At 39.8% G+C, this 27,414-nt stretch overlaps 2 protein-coding genes across 19 annotated transcripts in view; one reads left to right on the forward strand and one right to left on the reverse strand.

Moving 5' to 3' along the window:
* Positions 1 to 17,572, reverse strand: ABHD17B (abhydrolase domain containing 17B, depalmitoylase). 5 transcript variants are annotated; one of them, XM_041458422.1, is made up of 4 exons: positions 17,434 to 17,572; positions 11,309 to 11,783; positions 1,046 to 1,225; positions 1 to 591 (listed from the first exon to the last, which is right to left on the reverse strand). In XM_041458422.1, the coding sequence occupies exons 2-4, from the start codon at positions 11,773 to 11,775 to the stop codon at positions 372 to 374; spliced, it is 867 nt and encodes a 288-aa protein (XP_041314356.1). In that variant the 5' UTR covers positions 11,776 to 11,783; positions 17,434 to 17,572; the 3' UTR covers positions 1 to 371. The 5 variants fall into 5 exon arrangements, with proteins under 5 accessions (XP_041314356.1, XP_041314355.1, XP_041314358.1 ...); XM_041458421.1 differs by lacking the exon at positions 17,434 to 17,572 and adding an exon at positions 16,812 to 16,949; XM_041458424.1 differs by lacking the exon at positions 17,434 to 17,572 and adding an exon at positions 16,507 to 16,797.
* Positions 16,818 to 27,414, forward strand: part of CUNH9orf85 (chromosome unknown C9orf85 homolog) — a 14,593-nt gene continuing 3,996 nt past the window's right edge. For 8 of the 14 annotated variants that reach the window (XM_041458413.1, XM_041458416.1, XM_041458412.1 and 5 more), the window contains exon 1: positions 16,818 to 17,816. In XM_041458413.1, the coding sequence (XP_041314347.1) occupies positions 16,821 to 17,816 (996 nt within the window). In that variant the 5' untranslated portion in view covers positions 16,818 to 16,820. Of the gene's footprint in view, positions 17,817 to 20,589; positions 20,816 to 21,377; positions 21,610 to 27,414 lie in introns of those variants that run through there. The other 6 variants (XR_005954382.1, XR_005954384.1, XM_041458420.1 and 3 more) reach the window with 5 other exon arrangements.

A 27,414-nucleotide genomic window follows, 5' to 3' on the forward strand; every position in this document is an offset into this window, starting at 1 on the left:
GATGTTTAAAAAATATTTATAAACTTGGTTTTGATATGCTAAAGCACTTGGCAACACTTTTACAGCATTTGGTTTTATATAATTAAATTTTCTTACAGTACTCCTTGTGATTTTTTTCTTTACATCTAAGAGAAAAAACCTCACACAAAGAAATATGAACTGCCAAGTCTGACTGCATGATCATGTAATTCCAGTTTATAATGCTGACATTAAAACCTTCATTAATTATGTTGACAAATCATTACTTGTAGATTTAATGAAGGCAACCAAGATGATTTGAAAACACAACATTCAGGTTTTAAGTTACACATTTAAAGAAGTGTGCAGTTCTGCAGTGAAATGAAAAAAAAAATGTAAATACACAATGAAAGTTACAAGTTCACCAGTTCCTGTGACACAAACTGTTTTAATCTTTCAAGGTACTGACCATAGAGTTCCACATCATTATGGCCCGCTCCTTCTACCCACAGTGGTTCTACAGGTCTCTGGCAACGCTCAAATAATGCCAGGCCATGTGAAAAGTCAATTACTTCATCTTCAGTTCCATGGATTATTAAGACAGGAGATGTTATTTTAGAAATTTTGTCAATGCTGTAAAGAAAAAAGATTATATCTATGAAAACAATAGCATAGTTCTGAAATACGACAGGAATTTTCTTCAGTTAAGATCTACTTTGTGTTTCAGTCTTACAGAAACATATTGCAAACGACTTTGTTCACAGTTATCCAGACTAACAATTCACTGGATAGAACTACTTCTTAAAACTAGGGATTCACATCTTATGTACAGGAAAATGAATTACTTCTTTACAGATATCCACTAAAATAATTAGAGGTGCAAAGTGCCCAGAAGGTTTACAAAGTTTTGTAAACTTCTTAAAATCAAATGCTCCTCTTTGATGTTTTTCACTAATTTTCTTCAATTATTTTATTAAGCCTTTGAAAAAAATTTCAGAGAATATGCCAGACTACTTGCTTCTCTAGTTGAAAACTTCTGTTACAGAGAAAATGCATGCTGGATAAAAAAAAGTATCGTACAACTTACTTCGGGAATGCATCAAAGCAGTATGTCTTCTTTGTGTCAGGAAAAGCTACTCGCATTCCTGAGGTCAGTGGAGAATGAAGAATTACAGCAGCACTTTCATACCTAGCAGCAAGATCCACAGATGGTACTGTGCCTATACTCTGGCCATATATAATCACATTTTCAGGGCGAATTCCATACCTAGAAAATTAGAAATGTTTAGAAAGTGGTATATAAAATGAACCAGGCACAACCTAGAGAACAAGGCAAAAAAAGCATTTCTGAAGATGAAAATTTTCAGAAGGGTATCAACTATGAAACAGGAGGTGGTAGAAGAACAAGCAAGTCTGTTCTACGACATTCCTGACTAAAACACACAATTATTTATTTACTCTCTATTTGCAGTAATTTTTTCCCTATGCCTGAATGATATTGAAATAATGATTTAAATTTTTAAACATGGATTTGTGAATGCAGTGTACCTTGTTAAAAGTTTTTATTTATTAACTCAAGAGGACCTACAACAGAAAACTGATTAGAGCCTTAATAGCTCTTTGGTTATCATCACATGAAGCACAATCAAGCCTGAAAAAATTTGGTCAGCTTTACTCTTCTGCTACCTGATAAAACCTGCAAGCTGGTAACATTGTTTATAAACGTGGTGAGACTTAAAGCAGGCCCATACCGACAGTGATCAGTACAATGATATTGATCATTCCATGTAATGCCAAGAAGTTTGTTTTTATCAGCCTTGTTCTTATCTAATCCACAAGCAAGACAGCCCAACAGGGAATACAGAATTGAAGTCAAAGCCTTCCTTCTAGTAAGATGTAATTAACAGAGGCAAACAAAACAAACATCTAGTTAACACTCATACAAGTAATTTTAATATATTTTTCAGATTAGTGTGAATACAAAAAGCAATTGCTACCCAAGTTACACAGGAAAAGCCTGTGAAGAGAATGGTAATGAGTCCAAGAACAGTGCCTGTGAAAGAAGTGAGCTGCTGATCCCTGTACCCCTAACCAGGTACTCTTAGCACGGGTCAGACTGCAGCAGTGTACCTAAACTTGGGAAAGGAAGTACCTTAAATAGGAGGGGATACCACATTGCATTAATACCAAACCCAAGAAAACCCCATACACAAAAAAACCCCAAACCAACAACAACCACCCTTCCCAAAACCTCCAAAACACACCAAACAAATTAATCCCCATCACCTCTAAAAATAAAGTCCAAAGCCCCCAAACTAAACCAAAAAACCCAAATCACTGTTCTCATGCATTATTAAAAACTTGTTCAACTTTTTAAGTAAGAGCAGCCTAGCCTAACGTCGCTGTGGAACAGCATGAGGTAGGTTTGCCTTTGCCAAGTGAACTCTAAAAGGAATGAAAACCAAGCGTAGGAAAATGCACCTGTTACCTTGTCTACAATAAAGGCATGCATATTTTCTGTCAACATTATATAACAACACCCATAGCCAAAAAGAAGTTATCAAATGACTATATTTTGCGTATCTCCAGTAAAGTTAGGGGAGCAGAAGTATAAAAGAAATGCACAAGTATCTTATAAACATCGGTAAATAAATGTATGGGTAACCAAACACTGAAATCAGTAAAATCTAAGAGACTAAAAATCAGGAACATTAGGAAAAAAGGTGTTTCATGTGTACCAAGACACTCAAATTACCAACCAACAAAACAGCTCCCCCCAAATCTACAAGTACTTCTTAATGAGCCAGAAAAAAATGTCCTCTAAGTTGCATCCATATATAATACACAGTTAATAAAATAATACATATCTAGGAAGATTTCAAGACTGTAGTAATACCTATATGTTACGTACCAATAGCAGAACTCATTAGGCATCCCAGTAACTTGTTAACTGTTCACATCTACCATTGTCTATTTAATATTCATTCATTCATTTATTTAAATTGGGTTCTGATAAAGTGAAATGTAAAAGGTTTTAAAGTATTAGCCTGACACAGCAATCTTGCTGCATCATGACTACTTAATCACTGTTTCCTAGAAAGAGTTTCTAGTCATAATCACATCATGATCAAATTAGGACTTCTAAAACTCTAAGTCTTCATCATCAGCCTGGAACTGCTACCATAAAGCTTTGAAACAAAAGACAAATCTAAGGTCTCCATTATCTCTGCATCTCTTCTGAAACACCTGAGAACATAGCACCTATCCTTTTCCAATTCATCTCCCAATTCACATCACATTTGTCCACTGTGAAAGTACAGTACAACCTTCCCTCCTTCCAACATAATCTAAAGAAAACTTGCATTAATACGTTGCATCACTAGTATGGCATGCAATTTGCACAGCACACTATGACAAAACTTTTTTCAAATAATAAACCTTGCCAATTACTACACTTGGCGTTTCCTTGGATGTTGAGTTTTACAAGATAAAGGCCATTACGCAGGAATTTAAAGCACAACTTAAAAACTATATTTTAGAACATATATTCTCCTCTTTCTCATTCTTTCCCCTATTTTTTGATCAAATTCCTTCAGCCTGAACACAGATAAATGATGGCTACAAGAAAATAAGCCAAGAAAAGCATTTCCAATATCTGGATTAAAGTAATCCTTACTCCATCACAGTCAAATACATTGCCTCACAGTGCCCACCAGAAAATACATGCTTTGCAACCTGTAAACTAAAGTAAAGAAGTCAATAACTCAAAGTGGTTGTTCAAAGTACACTTCTGAATATTCTGGCTTGAATAGGATGAAAACCTAAATAATCAACCTCTGCCTCTCAAATAACAAATTCCAAGTAGCTTGGAAAACAGATTACATCTGCTCATTCCAGTCTTCCCTTTTCTCTTGAAAAGCTTTCGTGGGCTGATCCTGGCTGGGTGCCGGGCACCCACCAAAGCAGCTCTCTCCCACTCTGCTCCATGGCTGGACAGGGGAGAGAAAATTTAATGAAGGGCTCATGCGCTGAGATAGGACTGGGAGAGATCGCTCATCAAATGCCATCATGAGCAAAACCAACTAGAAGTAGAGATATTAATGAAATTTATTACTAACAAAATCAAAGCAGGATAATGAGATGTAAAACACACCTTAAAAACACCTTCCCCCCACCCTCTCCTTCCCAGGTCTACAACCTACCCCAGCAGTGCAGGGAGACAGGGAATGGGGGTTATGGTCAGTTCATCACATCTCGTTTCTCTCGCTGCTCAGGGTGAGGAGTCTCTCCCCAGCTCACCATGGCATCCCCCTCACAGGAGGCCATTCTCCATGAACTTCTCTGATGTGAGTCTGTCCCACAGGCAACAGTCCCCCTCAAACTGCTGCAGGGTGGGTCACTCTTCCACGGGGTGCAGTCCTTCAAGGGCAGGCTGCTCCAGTGTGCATTCCTCTCTCCACAGGTCTCCCATGGGGTCACAGCCTCCCTCCAGACATCCCCCTGCTCTGGCGTGGGGCTCCTCTGGTGCCTGGAGCAGCTCCTGCCCCTGCTTCCCACCGACCATGGTGTCTGCAGCGCTGTTCCCATCACATGTTCTCCTTTCACTCTTTTCTGGCTGAAATTACAACTGCACAATGATTTTTGTTTTTCTCTCTTCTTAAATATATTATCCCAGAGGCACTACCATAATTTCTAATTGGCCCAGCCTTGGCCAGTGGCACACCCATCTTTGGAGCTGACAGAGGCTGGCTCTGTCAGAAATGGAGGAAGCCTCTGGCAGCTTTTCACAGAAGGTACCCCTGTAGCACCGTGCTACCAAAGCTTGGCCATGCAAGCCCAATATAATAGGCTTCTGAAATAGTTACAAAAAAGAAAGAACCCAACTGTCCCTCTGTTGCTATCTCTCAAAAGTATCACTTTACAATCTACAACAAAAAAATTATTTAAAAGGTAACTTTTTAAGTTTCCTACTCATAAAATTTGTTTACTTCTTTTGGCAGACTCATAGTCTGTTAAACTTCAAGAAGTTTTGTGCTGAATTATCAGATGACCATACCTGGTCTCCCAAAGGAGGAGTGTCAGATCAAGAGAAAAAGTCACAGTAACATTGTTCTCTTAATCAGTACCTTATAAGTACAGGCCATTCTGAGGAAGGGGAATATGAAATTTACAGAGCCGTATGCTTCAAGTAGTTCCTCTGGTTACAAGAGGTCAAAGACATGCTGTAAAGACTGTTGCTACCTTTGAAAGCTCATTATGTTGATAATAGTAACAGTAAACACTGTTGTCCACTCAGCTTATCTTAGATAACCTGTGTCAGCATAGACAGACCTTCAGCATGGGGGTGAAGGTAATGAAGGGTGGTTTTAGGTTTGGGTTTGTTTTTTTTTTTTTTTTTTTTTTTAAGCCATAATCACCAAAGAGAACCTTGGAAGAAAACCTTCGAAGTAGTTATGCACAAATGTACCAATGTGCTGGTTTTGCAGAGAAAGCTCTATTCCTCATGGACCAGGTATTCTGGGCAGAATCTGGTACAGAACTTGATAGATATTTTCTGCAGTCTAAAGGCTGACTGCAACATCTTTCTCTTTCCCAGAGCAACTGAAATTTCAATTCCTTTCAACACCCAATTCATCCTTTATGTTCACACACTTAAAGTTTACCTGCCTGGAAAGAGATGGAATCTAAAGAGCAGTTTTGACACAGAACCTGTGTTCACATAAGCTTCCTGACATCCTCACAGAGTGTCTGAGCACTCATGAATTTCTGCCTCATCACCACACTAAAGGCACAGGTTGATGTCACTACAAAGCTAAGCTACTGCTGAACAGAAAAGAACCACTTTCCTATTTGCAGCTTCAGCAATGCATTCCCCCTCATTAGGCTTTAACAATTAATGAAAGGAACTAAATAAATCTTGTCTGGGAGTAGTGGAGCAATTGCCTTAGCGCTCCTTTGTGCTGCCTGTGTTCAGGGACAGGCAGGAAACAGCATGCCACTGTTTGGTGAGGAAGGAGCAAGCCAATAAGGTGTTGTAACTGGCCCAAACTGTTCCAGTGCCCAGAACCAGGGCCCAAGACAACATTAATGAAGCCAGTATTCTTTTCTGTGTCCCTACATATGCTGACCAGATATAGATGGTCTCCTTAAAAGAAGAAATCCTACACACCCCTGGCCTGATCTTTTCAGCTTCTGGAAGGAAAAGAACTGCTAAACAGTAATGAAATATTCTTTTTTCCCCTCCATGATGAACTTCATGTGATTTAGCAGTAACTCTTTCACCATTTCCTTGATATTTCTGTCTTTGTAGCAAGACCTTTTCTGCACTTTACTAAACACTTATCTTACTGGTGGTCCACCTTTTCTCTGCCCCTCCCTTCTCTTTTTTTCTCTTCATGGAATCATAGAACAGTTTAGGTTGGAAAGTAATATAGTCCAAACCCTTGCCATAGGGAGGTAATATTTCATTGAATCAAGTTGCTCAAAGTGCTGTCTGACCATTCCTTAAACAGTTTAATTGGATGTACATCACTTACACTGGATATTAACCTTATTTTATATTTTCACTGGATACTTATCACACTACCATGATGTGCAATAAGCAAACTACAAAATGCATGTCTGGCTGTGACAAGGTAGGTAGAGTTTTTTTGTTTCTTTAGTTTTCCTTTGGTTTTTAACTTCGGTTACCTTTAAGAAACAAAATCCAGCAGAAATTACCAAGCTACAGCATCAGGTTCTTAAAAAATACCTGCCATTTTGATCTGGACATACATAAAGGAGGACAAAGTAATTTATATTTACTTCTGAATTACTACTCTTAATCTAGAAGACTTGACAGCTTTACAATAATGAAATAAAGTATTGATAAGATCAAGCTTAGAAGAGTACTTTTTCCATAGTACCTCTTTAGGCTTACACTAGATGCTCTAGAGAAGCTGCAGTTTGCAAAGCTATTGCAATACACACATTTAGAAACCTAGGCTAAACACGTTTCTAAACACAGCCTAAACACACCACTTGGAGCACATGAAACAAGGGGGAATCTACTGAAGGAATTTTCAATGCACATTCAGAATCATTTGTCATCACGGACATAACACATGAAATTACAGCTGCAAGTTGCAGAACATGTAGGGCATGAACCTTATCCACACCTGTAACTCGCAACATTTTAGGCCATGAATAAAATTCAGGAGCATACAGCTCTTCCTCAACCGATGTGCACATCCCCCTTCTTGTGCATACAGTATTTTACAATGGAAGAAAAAAAGGAACTATGTTTTATGAAAGGCAAACCCACTGTCCGCATCGTATCAACAAACTGCACATTCTGAGCTGCTCTCATAGTTTGGCTTTTTATAAACTTTAAAATGCTACCCATACAGTTGTTCTATTGTCAAGATTTCTTTTCCATAATAATTGAGCTACCTTTCCCTATCAATTTAAAGAAAACCTCAATTTCCCTCCAAATGCACAAAGTTCTAGTACCTCAACTTCTAGCTGAACTCACCCCTTCTATTTCTGAATGAAAAAAAAAAAAGTAGTTTGTGAATTGTTAAATGAACACTTTTGGCCAGCATCTGAAGAGACTCAGTATTATTTCTATACCTGGCTGTTTAATTTATGGACATTCTGTCCACTTTGACACATTGTCCGATGGTGAGATTTACCCTTCAATTTTTCAATTATTATGCAGTCCATGATAAGCAACGATGAAGGGGCTGTTTCGCTTCTTACAGGTAAATCTGGTCATGAGGCAACTCTGGCACATCTTCAGAGGTTTCTGAATGAGTGCCACTTGCCCTGCATTTGCCTGAGGCTGAATAAACCTTTCCACCCTTGCTAGGGTGTCATCAAAGGCCTTCAGAGACCAGAACAGCAGAAAATAGGCGTATCCCAAAATTACTCCTGGCATTTCAACACTTGGTAGTTATGACAGCTGGAAGAAGAATGTCCTTACTTGCAGCTTTTATATAGTCCCATGCACATGAATATGCAACAATGTACAACTTTTCCAAAGCTGATGAAGGCAGTGAATCACTCCACCTTCTTTCATGGCCATCATCCACATAGGTAGTTACTGCTTCCTATTAACATCTTCAAAGGAGATAAAGAATAGGGACACAACTCAGCATCTACATCTGCTGTTTACCTCTTCTGATAGGCTGCCAAACTAGTTTTATGTATTCACTTTCATGAATACTGATATTCATAGCAAAATCTCATCATCACCCACAGTACAAGTTCCAGACTATTTCACCCCACGTGTCCAGTCCCCACTGGACAGCTGTGCTGATTTAAAGGGGAGTAAGTGGATTGCCTTCCCAAGACATAAAACTTAAGATTCGTATCTTAAGTTTTATCACTAGTATCTTAACTAAAGACTATCAAGTCTTTAACAAAAGCGGTTTTGTTAACTATAGAATTAAGTCTGCAACAGCACTTCAATTACCGAAGAAACACCTTTTAGTGCTGGGTTCTGTGATTTCATTTTTCAGAACAGGGAGTGCAGGGAGCTACGGCTGTGATCAATCTCCGAAGGTAACTTCTCCATTCTTTTCTTCATCACGTCACAAACTGCGAGGCAGTTTAAAACTCTCGGGTCCCTTTCTTATCTCATCAACAAGAATTTCCAAGGAGTTACAGCTATACTCACATTTATCCTGCAAACAATCCATTGAATTACTTTGTTTTTGAAGAATTAGTTATAAATGTTAAAGATGGTACCAATGAGAAACTGACAGAACAATCTACGCTATGAAAGTGAATCAAGGCTGCAGCAAATGCTCAAAGGCTCTGTTCCGGTCCAGATATACACTGAGTACTTTAACACAGCTGAGCACTGTCTCAGGGCTCAAAAGAATACCATAGCTAGATAACCAAACTGTGATCCAGTATATCCAGAGTTAAGTCCTGAACTTCCCCCTGATACATCCAGCATTCAGATACAAGGACAAGACCAGGTCAGTCAATTGCAAAGCTGTTCTAAGTACAGCTTTCTGTACAGGTGTAACTGGTAATACCAACTTCTTTTTCAGCAGTAGACCAAATTCAGTTCACATGTGTAAAATTCACAAGTTGGACAGACCAATATAAACTTCATACACAACTACCTTAATTTCTACAGGAGGTGAAATAATAATTAAAAAAACAGCAGACAAAAAAAGGGATTGAGGTGAGGTCATTCTTGAACATAAGAATATCTTATAAGATATATTTAGAGGTCTCCCCAACAATGTCTGCTGATGAATGAGCACACCTATATGGGACGTTACAGTCACAGAATAGTTTGGGTAAGGGACCTTTAAAGACCCTGTAATTCCACTTTCCTTGCCATGGGCAGGGATATTTTCCACTAGACCAATCTGCTGAAAGTTCCGTTCAACCTGGCCTTGAACACTTCCTGGGATGGGAAAGCTGCCCACAATTTCTCTGGACAGCCAGTTCTTCTCATGGCAACTTCTCTGGGCAACCTGTTCCAGTGCTTTAGCACCCTCACAGAAAATAATTTATTTCTTATATCTAACCTCAATCTACCCTCATTCAGTTTAAAGCCATTAGCCTGTGTCCTATGAATTATGAACAATCTTATTTGGTTAGAGAAAGTACTCTTCATTGCTTAAGAATAGTAGTGAGAAATCAAATTGCAATCACATTTCTTTGCAGATTTTATCATCAGACATTCATTATGAGGAAGAAGAAACAATAATTACAAATTAGTTTATAAAACAGAGACTGTAAACTGACATAAAGTATTATGTTTCACCATCTAGTTCTCTTCCATTTCCTGTTACATGTAAATAGTTCAGACTGTCAGACTGTCTTCTTGTTCACAAACCACATCACATTTTTGGTAAATGTTACTGGGAATTTCACTGAGTAGCTAATGTCCAGATCACCTACCAGCTACAAACCATAGTCAGCAGTGCACATATTGCAGCTCTTGGTTTATGGAACAGCCATATCTCAACTTTCCACTGTTTTGGAAAAACAAAAGCTAATCTAACAACCTAATATGCATGTTTTTTGAATAGCTGAAGGTGAAAACCTGTCCCCTGTGGTTGAATGAGGGTTATGACAATAAGCTTTTCCCCTATTTAATACACGGATAACATATGCTTCTTTGAAAAGAAATATCATATTGTTGCTGTAATGTAAAAGCAGTGCAAGACTAAATGTGTATTTAAAGCACTGAAGAGGGGTAATCTGCCCATTATTACTACATTGATGAAGTCCTAAACTCACTGTGACAATTACCAGGATCCAGGATTTAAAGCCCACATGCCCTTCCACCAAGTCATGTTCCTGATACTATAATTATTAAACAGGATGCTCAAGTTGAAATGACTGAGCCATAACAACACACTTCAGATTTTTATACCTTTTTGGTGTAAAATACACAGTGTTCTGGGATTTTTTGATGAGCAGTTATTCTTATGATTGAATACTATTTTTAAAATCGTTTTTACAGTCTGGGTATTTGTAACATGAGAAGACTATTGAGCTAAATGGAAAAACTTATGGTGAAAATTGTTCTCAGAGAAGCTGCACTTATTTGGTGCAGGATTCTCTAGGATTCTCACCTATATTATTGAATGCATTCAGTCTTTCATCTTGCTATTTTATGTCCCACAAAACCAGAGGCTTAGAACACAGAAATTGCTGAAATAACATCTTTTCATTAGCATTTTTTCTTGTCCATTTTATTCTGCTTGGGTTAACACCACTGCTCCAAATTCCTCTTTTTTTGTTCCCACCATAAGGTATTTACACAGATCTATTACAAACTCTCCCACACATTATATTTTGTGACGATAGCTTTCTATATAAAGCAAAAAGATGTGTTCTCTCTTTGAAATGCTGTAGCTGCTAGTCAGAATTCTGAAACAAAGGTGATCTCAACGCCATACAGAAATAACTTCTCTTGTACCAGCTTTTACTCTGCCCCTTTGTACAAAAAAAGTAGGTGATGGAAATTATCTGAAGAAACAACGTGCATCTTCTCACATTTACATCACAACAGTGGGTTAATTACTGGGGTATCAATTATTATAGATTCATCCCAACTTTTCAGTTTTTGCAGCTAAGAAGATCCCAAACTATGACAATAAGGAAGATCCTCTAATTGTTATTAAATTTAATTCCATTTCAATTTTCCAGTCCGTAAGTAATATACACTGATCCTGCTTAATACTGACAATGCCTTCAGCACCAGGCACCACCAGTCAGCCTGGATATGAATCCGCTAATTCTAAATCACAGCATTTCTGTTTCAACTACCGATACATGTGAAATAAAACCATTTGACAAGAATGCTGTAAAAGAAAAATAGCAACTAATATCTTACCTTGTTCTAAGAGCCACCCAAGCAGCATCAATGTCAGCATACAGATTCTTCTCTGTAGGCTTCCCAGAACTTGCACCGTATCCAGAATAATCATAGGAGAATATGTTGCAATTAATCCGTGAACCCAGTCCTATATAAAAGCTGCTCATCTGACCCAGGTCAACAGCATTTCCATGTGAGAAAAGCAAAGTGTACTTGGCATTAGGTGAGCAACGCACGAACATACACGCAATCCTGTTGCCTTTACATGTTCTAGTCATGAAGCACTCAATGGCATCTTTTTCTCTAGAAGAATATTGCCAGTCTGCTCGTTCTGAGAGATGCAAAGTCCAGCGACTGCCACTCTCATCACACATCAGTGTGTATGTGGGATCAGGAGGTAAGAATGCCAGCTTAGAGGCAATTTTCCCTGGGCATGGTGGACAACAGAACAGGCAACACAGTTCACTAAAGGAAAGATTATTCATCTTCTAGTCTGAAATGGGAAGAGAGAATAGTATCAGTTTCCAGGTACAATCTGACATTAAAAAAACCCAACTTACAAAAAAAAAAAAGTGGACAAAACATCTCTAGAAAATAACGCATAACTTCTGAACATTTAACAAAACAAATACGTATATACATATACGTATATTTCCATGTAATATTTAATTTTGTATTATTAGTTTCTTCACAATGAGTATATTATTAAAGATAACTCTAAAGCCCTGCCAGATATCAAAAGTAAAACATGATTACCCAGGGAAAGAACAAGCATGAATTTTGGAGTTTCTTTGGAGGAAAAGTAATTCCTGATCTCAAGGCATTAAGAAAAGTTTTCTTCCCATTGACAAATACATATGTGATAAAAAGCAATTAAAATATGTTGTAGAGTTGCAGCATACTAAGGTTATGCAGATTTCTGCAGCTAAAAATCATTACAGCATCTCCTAAATACCAAGAATGTATATTGCAATCACGAGGTATGGGCTCCTGCAGGCACTATCAGAAGTATGAAGGGTGCGCGAAGGTCAAAACTTAGAAGACAAAACAAGATGATGCTTCTGGATTAGCAAACATTCTAGAGCTTTGGTACATGAAAATGTAACCATAAACTTATCTTCACTCCTCATACCTGCCGACTTAAGTGTTTTGAAAACCTTCAAAGAAGTTCTTAGCTGTAAGAACAAGACAGCTCTTAGCTGTACTGCCCATAGGAACTGGGATTGTATAAATGACACAATTAGGGTTTTTTTCATGCTTTATGAGACACATCCCAAACTAAATCACAGATGTTTGTTAAAACAATATAATCTATAGCACCAATTCAAAGCATTGGTTTTAACAGTGGTTGGGGGAGAGAAAAAAATAAACACACCTACACCTAAAGCAAGATAGGTAAAGACACAGTTGCCCTTAAAATAGCCATTGTGTTCCCTTAATTGAGAGCAGTGAGAAGGGAGTGGGGGAAAATCCATTGTTGCAGCAATATTTTTTCTCAGAGATAAGAAGGGCAATGAAATTTAACAAGCACCATGCTGGAAACCAGCACACCAAAGATAAGCATTTACTCTACTTTCCTTGTGTTATGTCATCTGACATTTCATCCTAACTTAAACAACGTCTTCATACCAAATCTATCTACAGGTCTCAAGTTCACCTCCTGATGGCTCCCTGTGAACATAAACATTTACAGCTTCACATACTGACTTTGACTCAAGCTACAAAACAAGCAGATTTCATTTGTCTACAGTACGATGCTGTTCCAGAAGTATTTGGGTCATCCAACAGTAAAATCTTACTGCTAACTATGACACCTAACAATATTTAGATACTTCAAATTTTGCCCTTAAATTTGTACAGAAGCATAGTTTTCATGTGTAAATTTCTTTTTAAAGAAGCTTCAAGGACAGTGCTGCAAAAACACTTAACATGCGTCACAGAACAACTCTCTGTATTTTTGGATGTGTGAATGGTCTCTTCCTGGTGGTACAGTATGAAAGCATACTGCAAACAATGTTACATGGAGCATACTTTTAGAGCAGCAAAAATAGGCACAGTGAGACAGTCTGCCAAACACACAAGCATTCATGGAATACCACAAAAAAAGAGGCTGCCACAGCTAAGGTTTTTCACCCCAGGTCTCTAGTTTTCTTCAAAACAGAGGATAACCACAGAAGCTTAAATATGGGAGATCAACACTTCCAATTTAGAGGATATGGCAGGAAGTACTCAGCTCCCATAAGAAGGTAGATAGGCTCTTAAAGAAGATCCTGGATAAAAGACCATATTCCTGCCAGCTGAAGTAACAATCATATTGTTTCAGCACAATTAGTCACTCAAATTTGGAATAACTCATCCCTGTCAGATGAGTTTATGTGAACATTAAGCTTCAGTCATACCCACAAGTCAGGATAAGTGGAAGGAGTCTGTGGAGGAAGTCTAACTATTAGCAAAAGGTTTAGATTGTCTTATGCAAAGTAAAAATCCTATTGTTTTGGGGGGTGGTGGTGTGTATTTGTTCCTTCTTCACTTCTCTTGTAATTATGAGCATCAAAGAAGCAACTTCCTTCACCTCTACTTAATGAGTTCATTTTCACAGTCCAGTCTCAACACGCTTTTTTCCCAAGTACTTATGACATAGTACTCAAAATCACTTCTATTTCTATCAGAAACTATTAAATGGATCTGTTCCGAGTTTTCCCATCTTTACAGAAATGCTGAAGGTGAAGTTAGATATTATACTTTATTCTAAGGGGGTGATTGTTATTTTTTGTGAAAAATTTAAAAGAATTTGTACCTCCAAAAGTGAGATATAAATAGCTCGTTTTGCCCAGGAACAGCACATTGCACTGTATATGAACATACAATGAGAACTACAGAATTTCTTATTTCTTCCAAATCCACTTGTCAGAAAGAATTAGAACAGGAGTTTACATTACTTGTAAGTATAAACAGTTCAGCAACACTACAAAAATGATTTCACTCAGAAAATATTTGCTATTTACCCAAGTAATTTCAGAAGACTGGAAATCGGCCTGCAGGATTCACATACAGGGCAGTACTGCAGTAAACCACAGTGAATTAGCTGATGTGGTGGCACTGTCCCCCAAGATAGCTAAAATGTGCTAAAAATGGGCTGTCACTAGATATGGCAAATGACACGCTGAAGACAGCAGATGAAGTATTATTCCCCCCTTGCGCTAGACTAATGCAGGCTTTATGTATTGATCTTTTAATCCAATGGAAAATATGCCTACTGAAAAAAAAAATTCTGATTCTAGAGTCGTTCTCCAACTAAATAATGGCTAATAACAACTCTTTTCTTTAAAACAAACACATGCTACTTTCTTCACTCAGAAGATCCAAGACAACCATCAGGTCACTAACTGAACCAATTCGATACAAAACACCTATTGAACTTTTACAGCAGAATAGCTCCAACTAAATGCAAACAATGTTTCTATTATACTGGAACTGGTTTGTCTTTCACTGTGATGGATTGTATTCACATGAGAGTGTGAATAAGCTGGATGTGTGTTTATCTGGATTCTTAGTGAAGCTGAGGCAAAACCAACTCTGACTAGATTACTTTAAGCATATGGTTCCACAAGTATGCATGAGTAATTTTAATGGGACTCATTTGACTAAGATATGTTGTGAATACCTAAGGTACAGTCTAACACCTGAGTATGTATGATGTAAATCTCTGTGCTCATTACAGCATCATCAGATTCTGAGATGAACACATCCCAACAACACAACCATCTCCTTCTACTTGACATTTCAGTAGTAATAAAAATGCTGGTGCTGTTCTGCAAACACAATTCCTACAGCTGGTAAAATACACTAACAACAAAAAGAATACAATAAAGAAATATACATCCCCTTTAAAATTATTCTGCATTTTTCATAGTAATTAAGTTTGAAAATTCTGTGGAAGAAACTGCAGAAAACTCTTCTATTGCAGCAACAGAGGCTAAGAAATAAAACAGATCCAAATTATACTACTTACCCCTTCTGGGATAGCTTTTAAAAGGAAAGCAAGAGCATTTTATCAATTTTATCTCTTTAGCTCTCTTATGAATAAAGACCTAACATATAAAATTACAAATGTAAAACTGCCCAAAGGCAGTGATTTAAATTCATTCTGTGGCAATTAGCCTTTTCATAAAGGCTGACAGAAGGGGGACAATGTCTATTTAATCTTAAAGAACACCTCAAGTATTTATCTTGTGCTTCCTAGGATAACACAAATGTAATTTTTTCATGTAAGTAAGTATTCTGGTCCTCCTACCTCTGTATATAATAACAAGACAGGGGTTATTCACATCTTTGTATTACTCTCAAAACCAGCCCAACCTTGCAAATACTTATCTAGAAATCTTATATTTACATTAAATATAAATTATTCTAATTGTTTATTCAAATTAAATTGTCTGTTTCATGGGAACTATTCACAAGAACAAAGTCAAACTCATAAATATAGATGCTGGTTTAACTGTTGTTCAAATCATAACGGGCGAGTTACTAAAATTGTTGGGGTTTTTTTTTGTTTTTTTTTTGGTTGCTATTTGTGTGTATTTTAGTTGTGGGTTTGTTGTTTGATTAGAGGTTTTTTTCATCTTTTCATTATCTACTGCTGAAATAAGAAATTCTATAGCATTTTTCCTCTCACTTTCATTGAGCACAATACAATGAGAACTTGAGTTCAAGCCACTACTGAAGTGCTGATATTTATTTCAACACCCATGTAATATTAAAAATGGAACAGAATGATATGAACATCCTTTTACTAGCCCAACAGTTAAAGAAACAAAATGTTCAGAGAATAAGAAATCATTAGTGTCTGATTAAGTACCGCATAAAAGGATTAAGAGAATATTAAGAAAGAATATACAGTAAGTCCAGAAAACAACACAAAGGAAGTACATTCAATTATGAAAAAGCTGTATTAAGAAATACTGTGAAGTAAGTACTTAAGATAGTTTTCAAAGGACAAAGTAGGCTACTTGAAAACAGAGAAGCCTGATCAAACCAAAACTTTTACTTTGGTTAATTTGATTCTAAAGAAATAAACACCCCTTCTAGTCTCACAAATTCCAGCTATTTTAACTCATATATAGAGACATTATTTATCCTCTGCTGGTCACTTTGTATATATCAAAACCTAACGGCATAGTTGAAAAAAGAAAGGAAACATTAACAGGAAAATTTACCTGAAAAATCCACACATTCTTTATCAACCGAAGAACAAACGAAACCTCTAAAGCTTCCAGACAGACAAATGCGGGATCAAGCCGATTACATAATGCCTTGCATGCTCCAAGCAAGACCCTGTCCGCGGCGCTGCCCTGCTGAAGCCCCGCGGCCCCAGCCCGCCGTCCCAGCGCAGGCGGCCGGCACCAGCGCGGAGCTCCGCCCTCAACACCGCTGGGCGCTCAGGGGCTTCTACTCTGATTTCCGCAGCCATGAACTTTCCTAGTTAATTACTGACCAAATACTTTAAATTTTTATATAATACCTGAGAGTAATGTTGAGGCCAGCGCCACTCCCACCCTCAATAGCAGAAGCTGAAGGAATAAATTTAACCAGGCTGGCGGGAACTAAATTAACTCCTCTGGGGTCCGCGTCGGAAAAGGGTTCCGCCGAAGTCCTCAGCAGCGACTCAAAGGCACTGTTTGGAGCCGCGAAAAGCCAGACTTTAACACGCGTGTCACAAGTCAGTGCGCCCGTTTCCAACAAAGGAGTCCAGGGCAAGACCACGGAGACGGGAGCACCGGACAGATCGCCCACATCACCCGGGCACCCCGGGGCAGGCGACACCCCCAGAGACCCTCGAGCCCAGCGACACAGGGACGCGGGCAGGAGGCTGGCGGGGCCGGCAGCTCCCCGCCCGGTTCGTGCCGCAGACCGAAGCCGCGCCGCCCGCCCCTCTGAGGAAACGCCGGTGGCTGCCGCGGGCCTTTCCGCTCGCCCCAGGGGCCGCCACACGCCTGCGCCAGGCGCGCGGACGGGCCGCGGCTCCGAGCGGGGCAAGAGACACGGACGGACCCGCGAGGACGAAACAAGTCGCCCACACGCCGCGGCAGCGGGTCACCCGCACACCGTCCATCCCCGCGACGCCGGGGGAGGACGGCCCCTACCTGCACCTGGCGCTCCGCTCGGCGGCCCCGCGCTCTCCCGACTGCCGGGTCGGCGGGATCTGGGGGCGCCAGCTGTGCTGAGTAACGGCGCGGCGGGAGGCGGCCGTCAGCGCCCGGTCCCGGCCGGAGAACGCGCGGCCCTGGCAGCGCTGAGCCCGCCCCGCGCAGCCTCCGGAGCAGCGCCGGCNGGGCCGCAGCGCCAATGGGGGCGCAGCCGTGGCGGCGCCGCCCAGCGCGGCAGGCCCGCGGAGCGGTTCCGGGGCACGCGGCGCCGGCCCGGGATGAGCTCGGAGCGGGGGAACGTGTCGCGCACGCGGCCCCAGCGCCACCAGAACGCGCGCGCCTTCGAGAACGACAAGTACGACACCAGCGCCCGGCGCAAGGTAGGCGGGGGCCGGCCCGGGGCGCGCGGGGTTGTCCCGGCGTCAGAAGCCACCGCTCTGCAGGCGATGCAGCGCTTGGGGCCGGAGCGGTGGGAAGGGTTGGTTTCTTGGTGAAAGCGTGGGCAGGTCCTCCTACGGCCTCTGAAGCCATGCCCTGTCCCTGTGAGGTCTGGTGCCAGGTCCTGACGGGCTTCGGGGTCGCAAACGAAGTCACGCGGCAGTGAATGCCGAGGGACCGTTTTAGGGATGGAGATACCTCTGGCCCGGGTCCGCCCACACCAGGCACAGTGCTGCTAAGAGAGAATCGTAACAAGACATTTCAGACAGTTGTCACTGTAAGCAAGTGTGTAGTGTGAAACTTGAGTCATGCTTGTGACATGAAAGGACCTAGTTAAGCCGAAGAGTTATAAGAGGAAGACTGAAATAAGTGCTTACATTTGTGCAGTGAGTGCATCAATTGAATGTTCAATGGTGCATTATCCATATGACTTCTTGAAAGGTGGCTATTGGTATGACTTCTTTTCTTTAGTCTTCTCAAGGTTTGTGACTATGTGGTCATAACTGAGAAATCTTGGTGTTTGGAGAGCTTCATTTGAACAACTTTCTCCCATCACATATAAATACCCAGCTTCAATCAGCACACTTTTGAGATCACTTTCATGCGTAATTTAATTTCTTTTTTAAAAAAGGGGGCTCTTCTGGTTAGTTAGATAGAAAGGTGTGTTCAGCTACAAAAGTTATCTTCACTCTGTTGTTCCAGAAGCCTGTTTTGTCTTTTTTGGTTCTAAGCAGGGAGGGGGAAATGGTCTACAATATATTCTTGAAACATGCTCTGTGCTTTTAGTTTTGGTAACATAATATGCGGAAGGGGCTGAAGAACATGGGTGTGTCTGAGCGGTAACACCACCAAGGTGGGATGTTTCATCTTGCAGGCTAAACCGAGAAGGTGACTAAGACAAAACAGAGGATGAATAATCTAGGAGAGTTGATCTGGGGCTATTGCTATTATATAATATCCCTTCAAATGAACCTGCCTGGGTTGTCCAAAAGGGCTGGGAGGAGGGGAACAAAGTAGTGAGTTAAAGCCTTGATGCCAAAGAGGGATGTTTGGGTTTTTTTGTGAGTTTGTTTTGGTTGGTTTTTGAGATGGCTTTTTTAGGACTGGTTCTGCAAGTTGAACAGGCTGCTTTCCTGGGATTCTAAGCAGTGACAGTATTATTTGTTGTATGAGTCACTGCATGACCTCTGATAGGAGAGTATTTTCTGACTGGGTACAAACATACACACACAAAAAAGTCATAAAAAAAACCCTGAATTCTGGTATCTGTTTTGTAAATGAAATAATATTTTTAATACCCGCATGACTGTTTTTCTGTTTTTCTTCCCTTTGAAAATAATTTATATCCTGTAGAACTGGCTACACAATATCATGCACTCAGGATTTTTTTTTTTTTTTTAATGTGGCCAAGGTTTTCTGTGGACATCAACTTGTTTTCTTTTTCTTTCTGTTTCAAGCCAATTATTTATTTTCTCTCTATGCTTGTTGGTTCATGGAGAGGACTGAGTGTGTGGAAGTAGCATCCTGAAGAATGTGCCTCCTATTCCAGGGTTAGATAACGTTTGGTAAGGGGAAAGGATGAGTTCCTTTTTCTTAGGGTATCCTGCCATGTACAAATTGAAGTCCCAAGGTACTGCCATGTTTTAGGAATTATATTCCCCAGTTTGATGTTCCAACTGAAACACTAAACCATGCACCACTCACTCACTCACCCTTCTCCCTACCTCCCTCACTGCATAGCCCTGGCCAAAAGAATTTGAGGCACAAAAGGCAAAGATCACGGGTTCAGATAAGGACAATTTACTGGAAACAGCAAATGAAGTAAGAAAACAGTCACAGCAATAGTGAAGAAGAGATGATTCACACACAGGTGTGTGGGACCCCTGGCAGTACCAGACCACACCACGCTATGTGACCTGGAAGGGGCCCCTCCTTCCATTCCTGCAAAATGATGTGAGGTGGTATAGAATAACCTTAGTGTCCTAGCCTGGAAAAATTAACCCTGGCTTGGCGAGAACCAGGACAGGGATACACAGGGGTCATTATAATGATGCTAGCCCCATTTTGCTGTTTTAAAGAAGTTAGACTAGCAAAGATTAAGTGGCGATTAATGTTATAGTTTACATATGGACTATGCTGAATGATGACAGTTTTGCATCTCTGTCTTTTGCGGTCCTGGATGATATGATGTGTCATGGATGTTCAAGGTAGGATGAGGAAAAGGAAGAAATGGTAGGAATTCTTTGATAGGGACTGATAAAGGAGTGTGGCATACTCCTTTCTACCTCTCATTAGCTCAGTAGATCAAGAGAATGCTAAAAGCTCCTCAAAGAGAATGGATCTCCTGTTAAACATATGGAGGGTTTTGTATTTGGCCTGCCTACTGTTGTACACTGTCCGATGCAATGCTACCTTGAAAGGCTGCAAAATGCTTATCAGCTTAAAATTTGGATCCTGCTGCAACTGTACACTGCATTAGCAATGTTGAATATTTACTACAATAGCTTCAGCTTGTACAGTGGGTGGAGTTGAGGTAGTTTATTATGTGTTATTGCTATTTCTCTCAGTGAAGCAGTGTCTGCAGAGGAAATTGATCTAATAGGATTTTGACTTTTCTCTGCTGGCAGTCATTATCCAGTTGGTTTTTTTGTTTTTTGAAATGTTTTGTGCTCTTTGTCTGACACTGACCGTGTCATTCATTTTCTAATCTTAAAGGCCACAGACGTGATTACTTGAGAGCATGCTAGAAGATCCATCTGTCTTTCCTCTAATGATCAGTCTTTACTACAGAAGTACTACAGCATTGCTCTTGAGGCTTGTTGAGGTGAAACATCCTTGCAACAAAGTACACTGCCTCTCTACTGTATTTGGGAAACAGCTACAACAGTGCTGGAAAAGTTTGTGTCTTAGGATGACCTGAAGAAGGAATAGCCAGGACAGGGTAAGACACTGTCTTGTTAGTTATTGAATCTTGGAATTTGTTTATTGGTGTTTGCATTACCTGGTATATTCCAGAATAGCTCTTTGCAGCACTGAGCTGAGGAACATACATTATGTTATATGAATATACATTTTATGTAAAATATATTACATAAGTCATCATGAAAGCTGCAGTAGGTCTAGAAATGAAAGCAAATATTATTTAATGAGAACATTTAGAATTCCATTGTAGTAAGATGGTAAACCACAAAGTGGTTCGTATTTACACTCAAAGGACTGATTTGTTTCTCCATTTCTTTCGTTAAGATGATGATTTGTATTTCCCTAAATTTCAGGGGTTATTACATCTGAACCTCAGATTTACCACAGTGTTAATGTCAGTTACTTTTTCAGCCAGGTGCATGGATAAATCATGTTGTAGTGTTGTTTTAGTGGAAACACTGGTTTAGACTGTGGAAAAGGACTAGGAAGAGAGCAACTGAATGTAGAGCTTAAATGCTGAGTCAGTAATCGTATTTTGAAGCACAGAAGTGAGATAGAGATAAACCAGTGGCCAACTGGAATTGTTAGATAAACATATTGCAGTTTTTTTAGATAACGTTCTTGCTGCAACATAGAGTAGCTTGGTAGGCTGAAGTCTACTCTCTAGCCACTCCTGTTACTCTGGGTTCAGAAATACATTCAGTCTTGGGTTGTAGCCTTTCATGTAGGGAGAATAGGAGCAAATATAATGTCTGCTCTGGACTCTAACCCAGCCCTGGAGGTGGGGCAGAGAGTGAGAGAAAGAACGTGTGGGTAAGTACAGGAGGTGTGTCTGGTGTGTCTGTGTTCATGTGTCTTTGTGTATCTTCCATTCTTTCTGGAGGAGATGATAAGAATGGAGGAGATGATGAGAGTCCTTCCCGTGCTCTCTTAAATGCTGTAGGCATATGTTGCTTAAATTTTGAAATACACTTGATGAGAAAATATCTGTAGAACAAGGAATTTCAAGTAATGCTGATACAATATGGGAGCAAGTGAAGCTCTGTGGGGGACAGTTTCAGCCTGTGTAATGTGTATTGGAACCCTGAAATCTGGCATCTGGTAGCTCAGTTTCACATTTGTCAGTCTGCAGTGACCTACTTTAACTGCTTAGTCGTCATGCACTGGAGGTCCTGTGGAGTTCTGTTTTTTTGAGAAATTGAGTTGTTCAGAAATCCTACATTCACCCTTGTGCTGCATTCAGCCTTGCTGATTGAAACAGTGCCACCTGTGTTTCTGACAAGGAGGTTTATGGGTGGCATTAACATTACACTCAGTTACAGCAGAATAGACCACTGATATGTGCTCAGTAGAAGGAATTTGCTTTCAGTAGAGGAAATTGAAATACCCATAGGTTCACACATAATTAGAAGCTTACAAACAGATGGTGAAGCTTCTTTGAAGTCTTGTCATTATATCCTACCTGTGAGCCCTTTAATGCTTGTTTTAGCTAGGGATTATTTTGTGTGCCAAGTTAGTAGGTGTAGGTGCATTTGTTTACTTTAATACATTCTGAACTGCTTTTGGCAGGTTGTTAGGTGATTTTAATACTAGGCTATGTTAGCAGAGGATGTTGATTCGTTAATGTACAACTGAATGTGCTTACAGTGTGCACATGGAATATTTTGTGGCATCATACCTGTAGGCTGCTTAGGTATGTCTGTATTGCATAACTGTAATTTCCCTGAGGATGTATAGACATACTGCAAGCACTGGATGAGTTGCACTTGTCCTTGGAGAAAGTATGCTAAAGAGAAAAGAGAACTATTAACTAAAACAGGGAAATGAGCATAAAGAAAACCCCAGAGAAACTGCTGCAACAGAAGCATAATCTAACATGTTGGAGTAGTTTTCACACCAAGAAATTAATTTACACCAAGAAATTAATTTCAAGCACTACCACCTATTTGTGTATGAGGCCCTGACTACCTGCGTAAAAGCTGGGTAGAAAAGTTGGAAAAGAATAATGAGGTTTACTAGTCTTTTTCAGGGCTTTGTGTGGGCTGTTGGGTTTTTTAATACCCTCAAGGAAAAGCAAGCTATTAAATGGGCAAAAAGAAGAAAATATGAGTTTATGAAAGTTTAAACAATATACAAAATATATTAAAAAGTAAATATTAGTAAGAAAAGTAAGCACCAGAGGAGTTTATTTGATTTTACTAGTGACTTCCCCATCCTGACCAGGAACTGAGAAACAAGAAAATTTGTCTTCAGGTTTATTGTAAGAACTGCTGTCATGTGCTTTTTTAGCATTTTCAAAAATCTGAAAAAACAGACTATTCAAATCTTTCATTAGGAGCAGCTTTCTTTACTTCTTCAAGTCTGCATTGCTTTTGAAAGTGGTGTGTTATGGGTTATTTTGGTCAGAGGAGAATTAAGTGTAAAATTACACTTAATTAAGTGTAAAAAACCACAGTAAATTAGCCATTTGTTTCAGTAATGGTAGCATTTAAATATCATGCCTTTTTTTTTCTGAGCAAAATAAATATAAAAGACAATACACAAGTTAAACTCTAACTGCTTTCTTTACATAAATCCATCATTCACTATTGACTTTCTAAACCAACTGCCTGGTAGGGTTGTAAAGTCTTAGTGGCTCTTTTACTCAGATGTGCTGAGCCAATGATTAATTGCAATGCCCCATACTTGAGGCATCAAAATTGAGTAAAAAATATAGGAAATTGCTGAAGAGGGGGAAGATGCTCTATGTGTGCCCCTTAGAAAGAGGAAGTTAGAACTTAAAGCTGTTGTCTTTCTTCCAGTTTGTGACCTTCTGAGCAGATGCAATATGATTCCTTTATGAGTAGCTGTGTAAGATTTATGGTCTTACACAGCTACTGAAAAGTCCAGGCATCTTTATGCCTGGATCACGATATTTAAAGTGATTTATGATGCACATAAATGTGATGATAGAATCATATAATGGTTTGGGTTGAAAGGGACCTTAAAGATCATGTAGTTCCAAATCCCCTGTCATGAGCAGAGACACCTTGCTCTGGACCAGGTTGCTCAGAGCCCCATCCAGCCTGGCCTTGGAGCACTGCCAAGGGTGAGGCATCCACGGCTTCAGTGGGGAAGCTGTTCCAGTGCCTCACCACTCACACAGTAAAGAATTTTTTCATAAGATCTGGTCAAAACCTACAATCTTTCAGTTTGAAGCCATTCCCCCGTGGTCTGTGACTACATCCTTTTGTAAAAGTCCCTCTCCAGCTATCTCATAACCCCCTTCTGGTACTGGGAGGTGCTCTAAGGTCTTCCCAGAGCCTTCTTCAGGCTGAACAGCCCCAACTCTCAGCCTGCCTTCATAGGAGAGGTGCTCTAGTCCTGTGGTCTACTTAGTGGCTCTCCTTTGGACTTGTTCTGACAAGTCCATGTCTTTCTTGTGTTGTCTGGTAATCCAGATCTGAATGCTTATGTGGTGTCTCACAAAAGCAATGTGAAGGGGCAGAATCCCCTCCCTTGCACTGCTGGCCAGAGTTAAGGGCTGCAAGGTGCCAACTCATATTGGGTTTCTCATCCACCAACATCCTCAAAGTCCTTTTCCTCAGAGTACTCTCTGTCCATTCTCCACCCACCTTGCATTTGTGCTTGGGATTGCCACAATCCAAGTGCAGGACATTGCACCTGGCCTTGTTGAACATCATGAGATTTGTACAGGTTCACCTCTCAGACCTGCCTAGGTCCCTCTGCATGGCATCCCTTCCCTCCAGTGTGTTGATCACATCATACAGGTTGATGTCATTGGCGAACTTGCTGAGAGTACACTCAATTCCACTGTATAAATGCCTTCTCCATGAGGACATGGTCACCAGGTTTTCTGCATCCTGGTACTCTTGAAAGTACCGACATTTTCCCAAGTCTATCTTTGATCGCTGACATACCTAAAGAACCTTTTTTTTCTTACCCTTGACTTCCTTTGCCAGATTTATTTCTGCCTGTACTTACTTTAGCTTTCCTAACCATTTCCTTGGCTCTTTGGCCAATTTCTGTGTATTCCTCCCTGACTACTTTCCCTGCTTACACTCTCTGTAACCTAGCTTTTTAAGTTTCTCCAGGAGCTCTTTGTCCACCCATGCAGGCATCTCAGTTTTCTTTCTTGATTTCCTCTTTGTAGGGATGCATTGCTATTGAACCTGAATGAGACAACTCTTCAATATCATCCAGCTCTTTTGGGCCGCTCTTCCCTCCATGGTTCTATCCCATGGCCTCTACTAAGGAGATCATTGAAGATGCCAAAGTCTGCTCTCTTGTAGTCCAGGGTAGTGTTCTTCTTCCCATGCTCCTCACTGCCCCAAGGTCCTTAAAATCCACCGCTTCATGGTCCCTGCAGCCCAGGCTGCCCTTGAGCTTCACATTCACCAGCTCCTCCTTGTTGGAGAGAACTAGGTCCAGCACAGCACCTCTGCTTGTTGGCTCTTCTATCGCTTGGAGAAGGCAGCTGTCATCAGTGTATGCTAGGAACCTCTTGGATTGCCTATGCCCTGCTGTACTGCCCCTTCATCTTTGGCATCTTCAGCTTTTGGAATGGCCAGTGTGTCAGTTTGGTTGGAAAAAGAAGTTAAAAAAAAAGCATCGCTGTGTGATTGTTGTGTATTCTGGAGCCAGATGATGAGAGTATGGGGTGAGGAAGAGCTTTATAAAGCTCCATGAACAATACCTATGCATATTTCCTTGTTCCATAGCAAATATTAAGTAGAAGTTGTAACAGGCTGCCTGTTTGATGAACTTTGGATTTGCTTCAGATGAGAGGTTTCTGAAGTAGTTTCTGTGTCATTCAGGCCATGCAGTCCTGAGCACAGGCTCTTGAATTCCAAGAGCTTTAGGCTTTGCTGAGCCTGCCCCTGGATCACTCCGTGGCACGGCTCCCAACCCCAGCCCCAGCTGTGTTAAGGGAAAATACATTGTTTTCATCCAGGAAGCTAACTGCTTTTTTGAAAGGACAACCATCTCCTTTCAGTTTAAGCTTCTGCAGTCTTTTGAATTTCACTGGATTCTGCCTTAGCAAAACTAAAAATAGCTGGTAACAATAAATGTATCCCTACCTGGAAAAATAAATTACTGTGTATTTTACTGCCCTCCTGCATTACCAATCAATGCAAGTCAGGGGAGTGGGGGGAGCTGGGAAGTTCAGGCTAATTTGCAGATTGTGGGGAGCTTGTGGGCTATAGTGCTTGGAGTATTACTTCATGCTGGTCAAGTGCTGAAAACACGGCTTGTCTTTGAACTGCATGAATTTTGAAAGACTGAACACAGGCACTGCTCACAGCAGTTTGAATTGCAAGATACTGAATTGTGAGATATTAAATTGCCTTTAACAGATATCTACTGGGAACTTACTGATGATTTTGATGATTTTCTTCTCTCAGAAGTTTTGCACATTAAGCAATTGTTGGTATTTTTTGGAAAATATATCCGTAATGCATCAGAATCACAGCTTTCTGTACTCAATATTCAAACAGTACGCAAAACCTTGTTTGGTTGGCTGCTTAATATGCCAAGTCTGTATTTGATCATTTAGAAAATAATTTTAAGTGAAGCAGCCAGAAAGCACCACACATTCAGTTAACCACATAATAGGAAAACTCATATTGAATGTGCAAGTTTAATGAAAAAGGAGACAATGGAACACAAGTCCCAGAGTATAGTTTCACTTGAAAGTAGTGTCTCCTCTGCCATATAAAATTTTTTTAATAGAATAAGATACTGTGTTTTTAAAGCTTATCTTGTTTTTTTTTTGTCTTATGTACTGAAATAGAGCTTTGTGGAGTAGTAAGAAACTCTTGTGAGTCATAAAAGCAAGAAGTTACTTCAGAAGACGCTGTATTCATAGAATAATTCTTTTTCAGTTTATTTGTGAAATAATAACGTCCATGTAGTCCATATTATTGCAGAATCACTCCTTTTATGTATACTAAGAAGTAGATGTGGTTTAAACCATTTTAATAATGCAATGTTGATATGGTAGCGATTTTTAAACTATCTTAAAATATCTTTTTCATTATATGTGGTTTTTAACCATGAAATTTCTAGTTTTAAATTTCTGATTTAATATGAACAACCATATAATAGACAACATTAGTGCTGGCATTCTTAAATAGAGAAGAAATAAAATTAAATTGAGCCTACAAGGACAAGCCTACAAGGCTTGTTATTTAAGGTAAGAGTACGGTTTGGTACCATTTCCCATCTCAGAATAACTTCTCTTGTGCAAATACTACTAGCCAGTTGACATTTTGTATTTCTGAGAAAGCTAAAGACAAAATGTTGTAGGAGATATTAAGGTAAATTTTTCATTGTCTCAAAAATATACCATGGTTTAAATTACCACTTTAAAAAATTATCTTAGATGCAGAGAGCAAAAATGTTTTTCATAAAGGAAGGCTAGAATTAGAGAGAGATTGAATAATTTGACTGCAAGTACTGTGTGGATTCTACTTTGTTGTTATCTGAGGAAAAATCCTGAGACTATTTAAACTATGTAGTATAGTGATAGCTTGAGCAATAGTAAGTAAAATGCTAAGTCTTGTAAGTTGTCTTCTTTGGATAAAAGCTGTGTATTTCAGGGCTTATTTCTTCTTT

The sequence above is a fragment of the Pyrgilauda ruficollis genome, unplaced genomic scaffold, assembly GCF_017590135.1.
Source record: "Pyrgilauda ruficollis isolate IOZ18807 unplaced genomic scaffold, ASM1759013v1 scaffold128, whole genome shotgun sequence".
NCBI classification, from domain to species: domain Eukaryota; kingdom Metazoa; phylum Chordata; class Aves; order Passeriformes; family Passeridae; genus Pyrgilauda; species Pyrgilauda ruficollis.

Coding starts and splice junctions, on each gene's coding strand:
- ABHD17B (XM_041458422.1), bottom strand. CDS start 11,775: ATGAATAATCTTTCCTTTAGTGAACTGTGTTGCCTGTTCTGTTGTCCA. Junction 1,226..11,308: donor TGGGTGGCTCTTAGAACAAG/GTAAGATATTAG, acceptor CTAATTTTCTAG/GTATGGAATTCGCCCTGAAA. Junction 592..1,045: donor TGCTTTGATGCATTCCCGAA/GTAAGTTGTACG, acceptor TTTTCTTTACAG/CATTGACAAAATTTCTAAAA.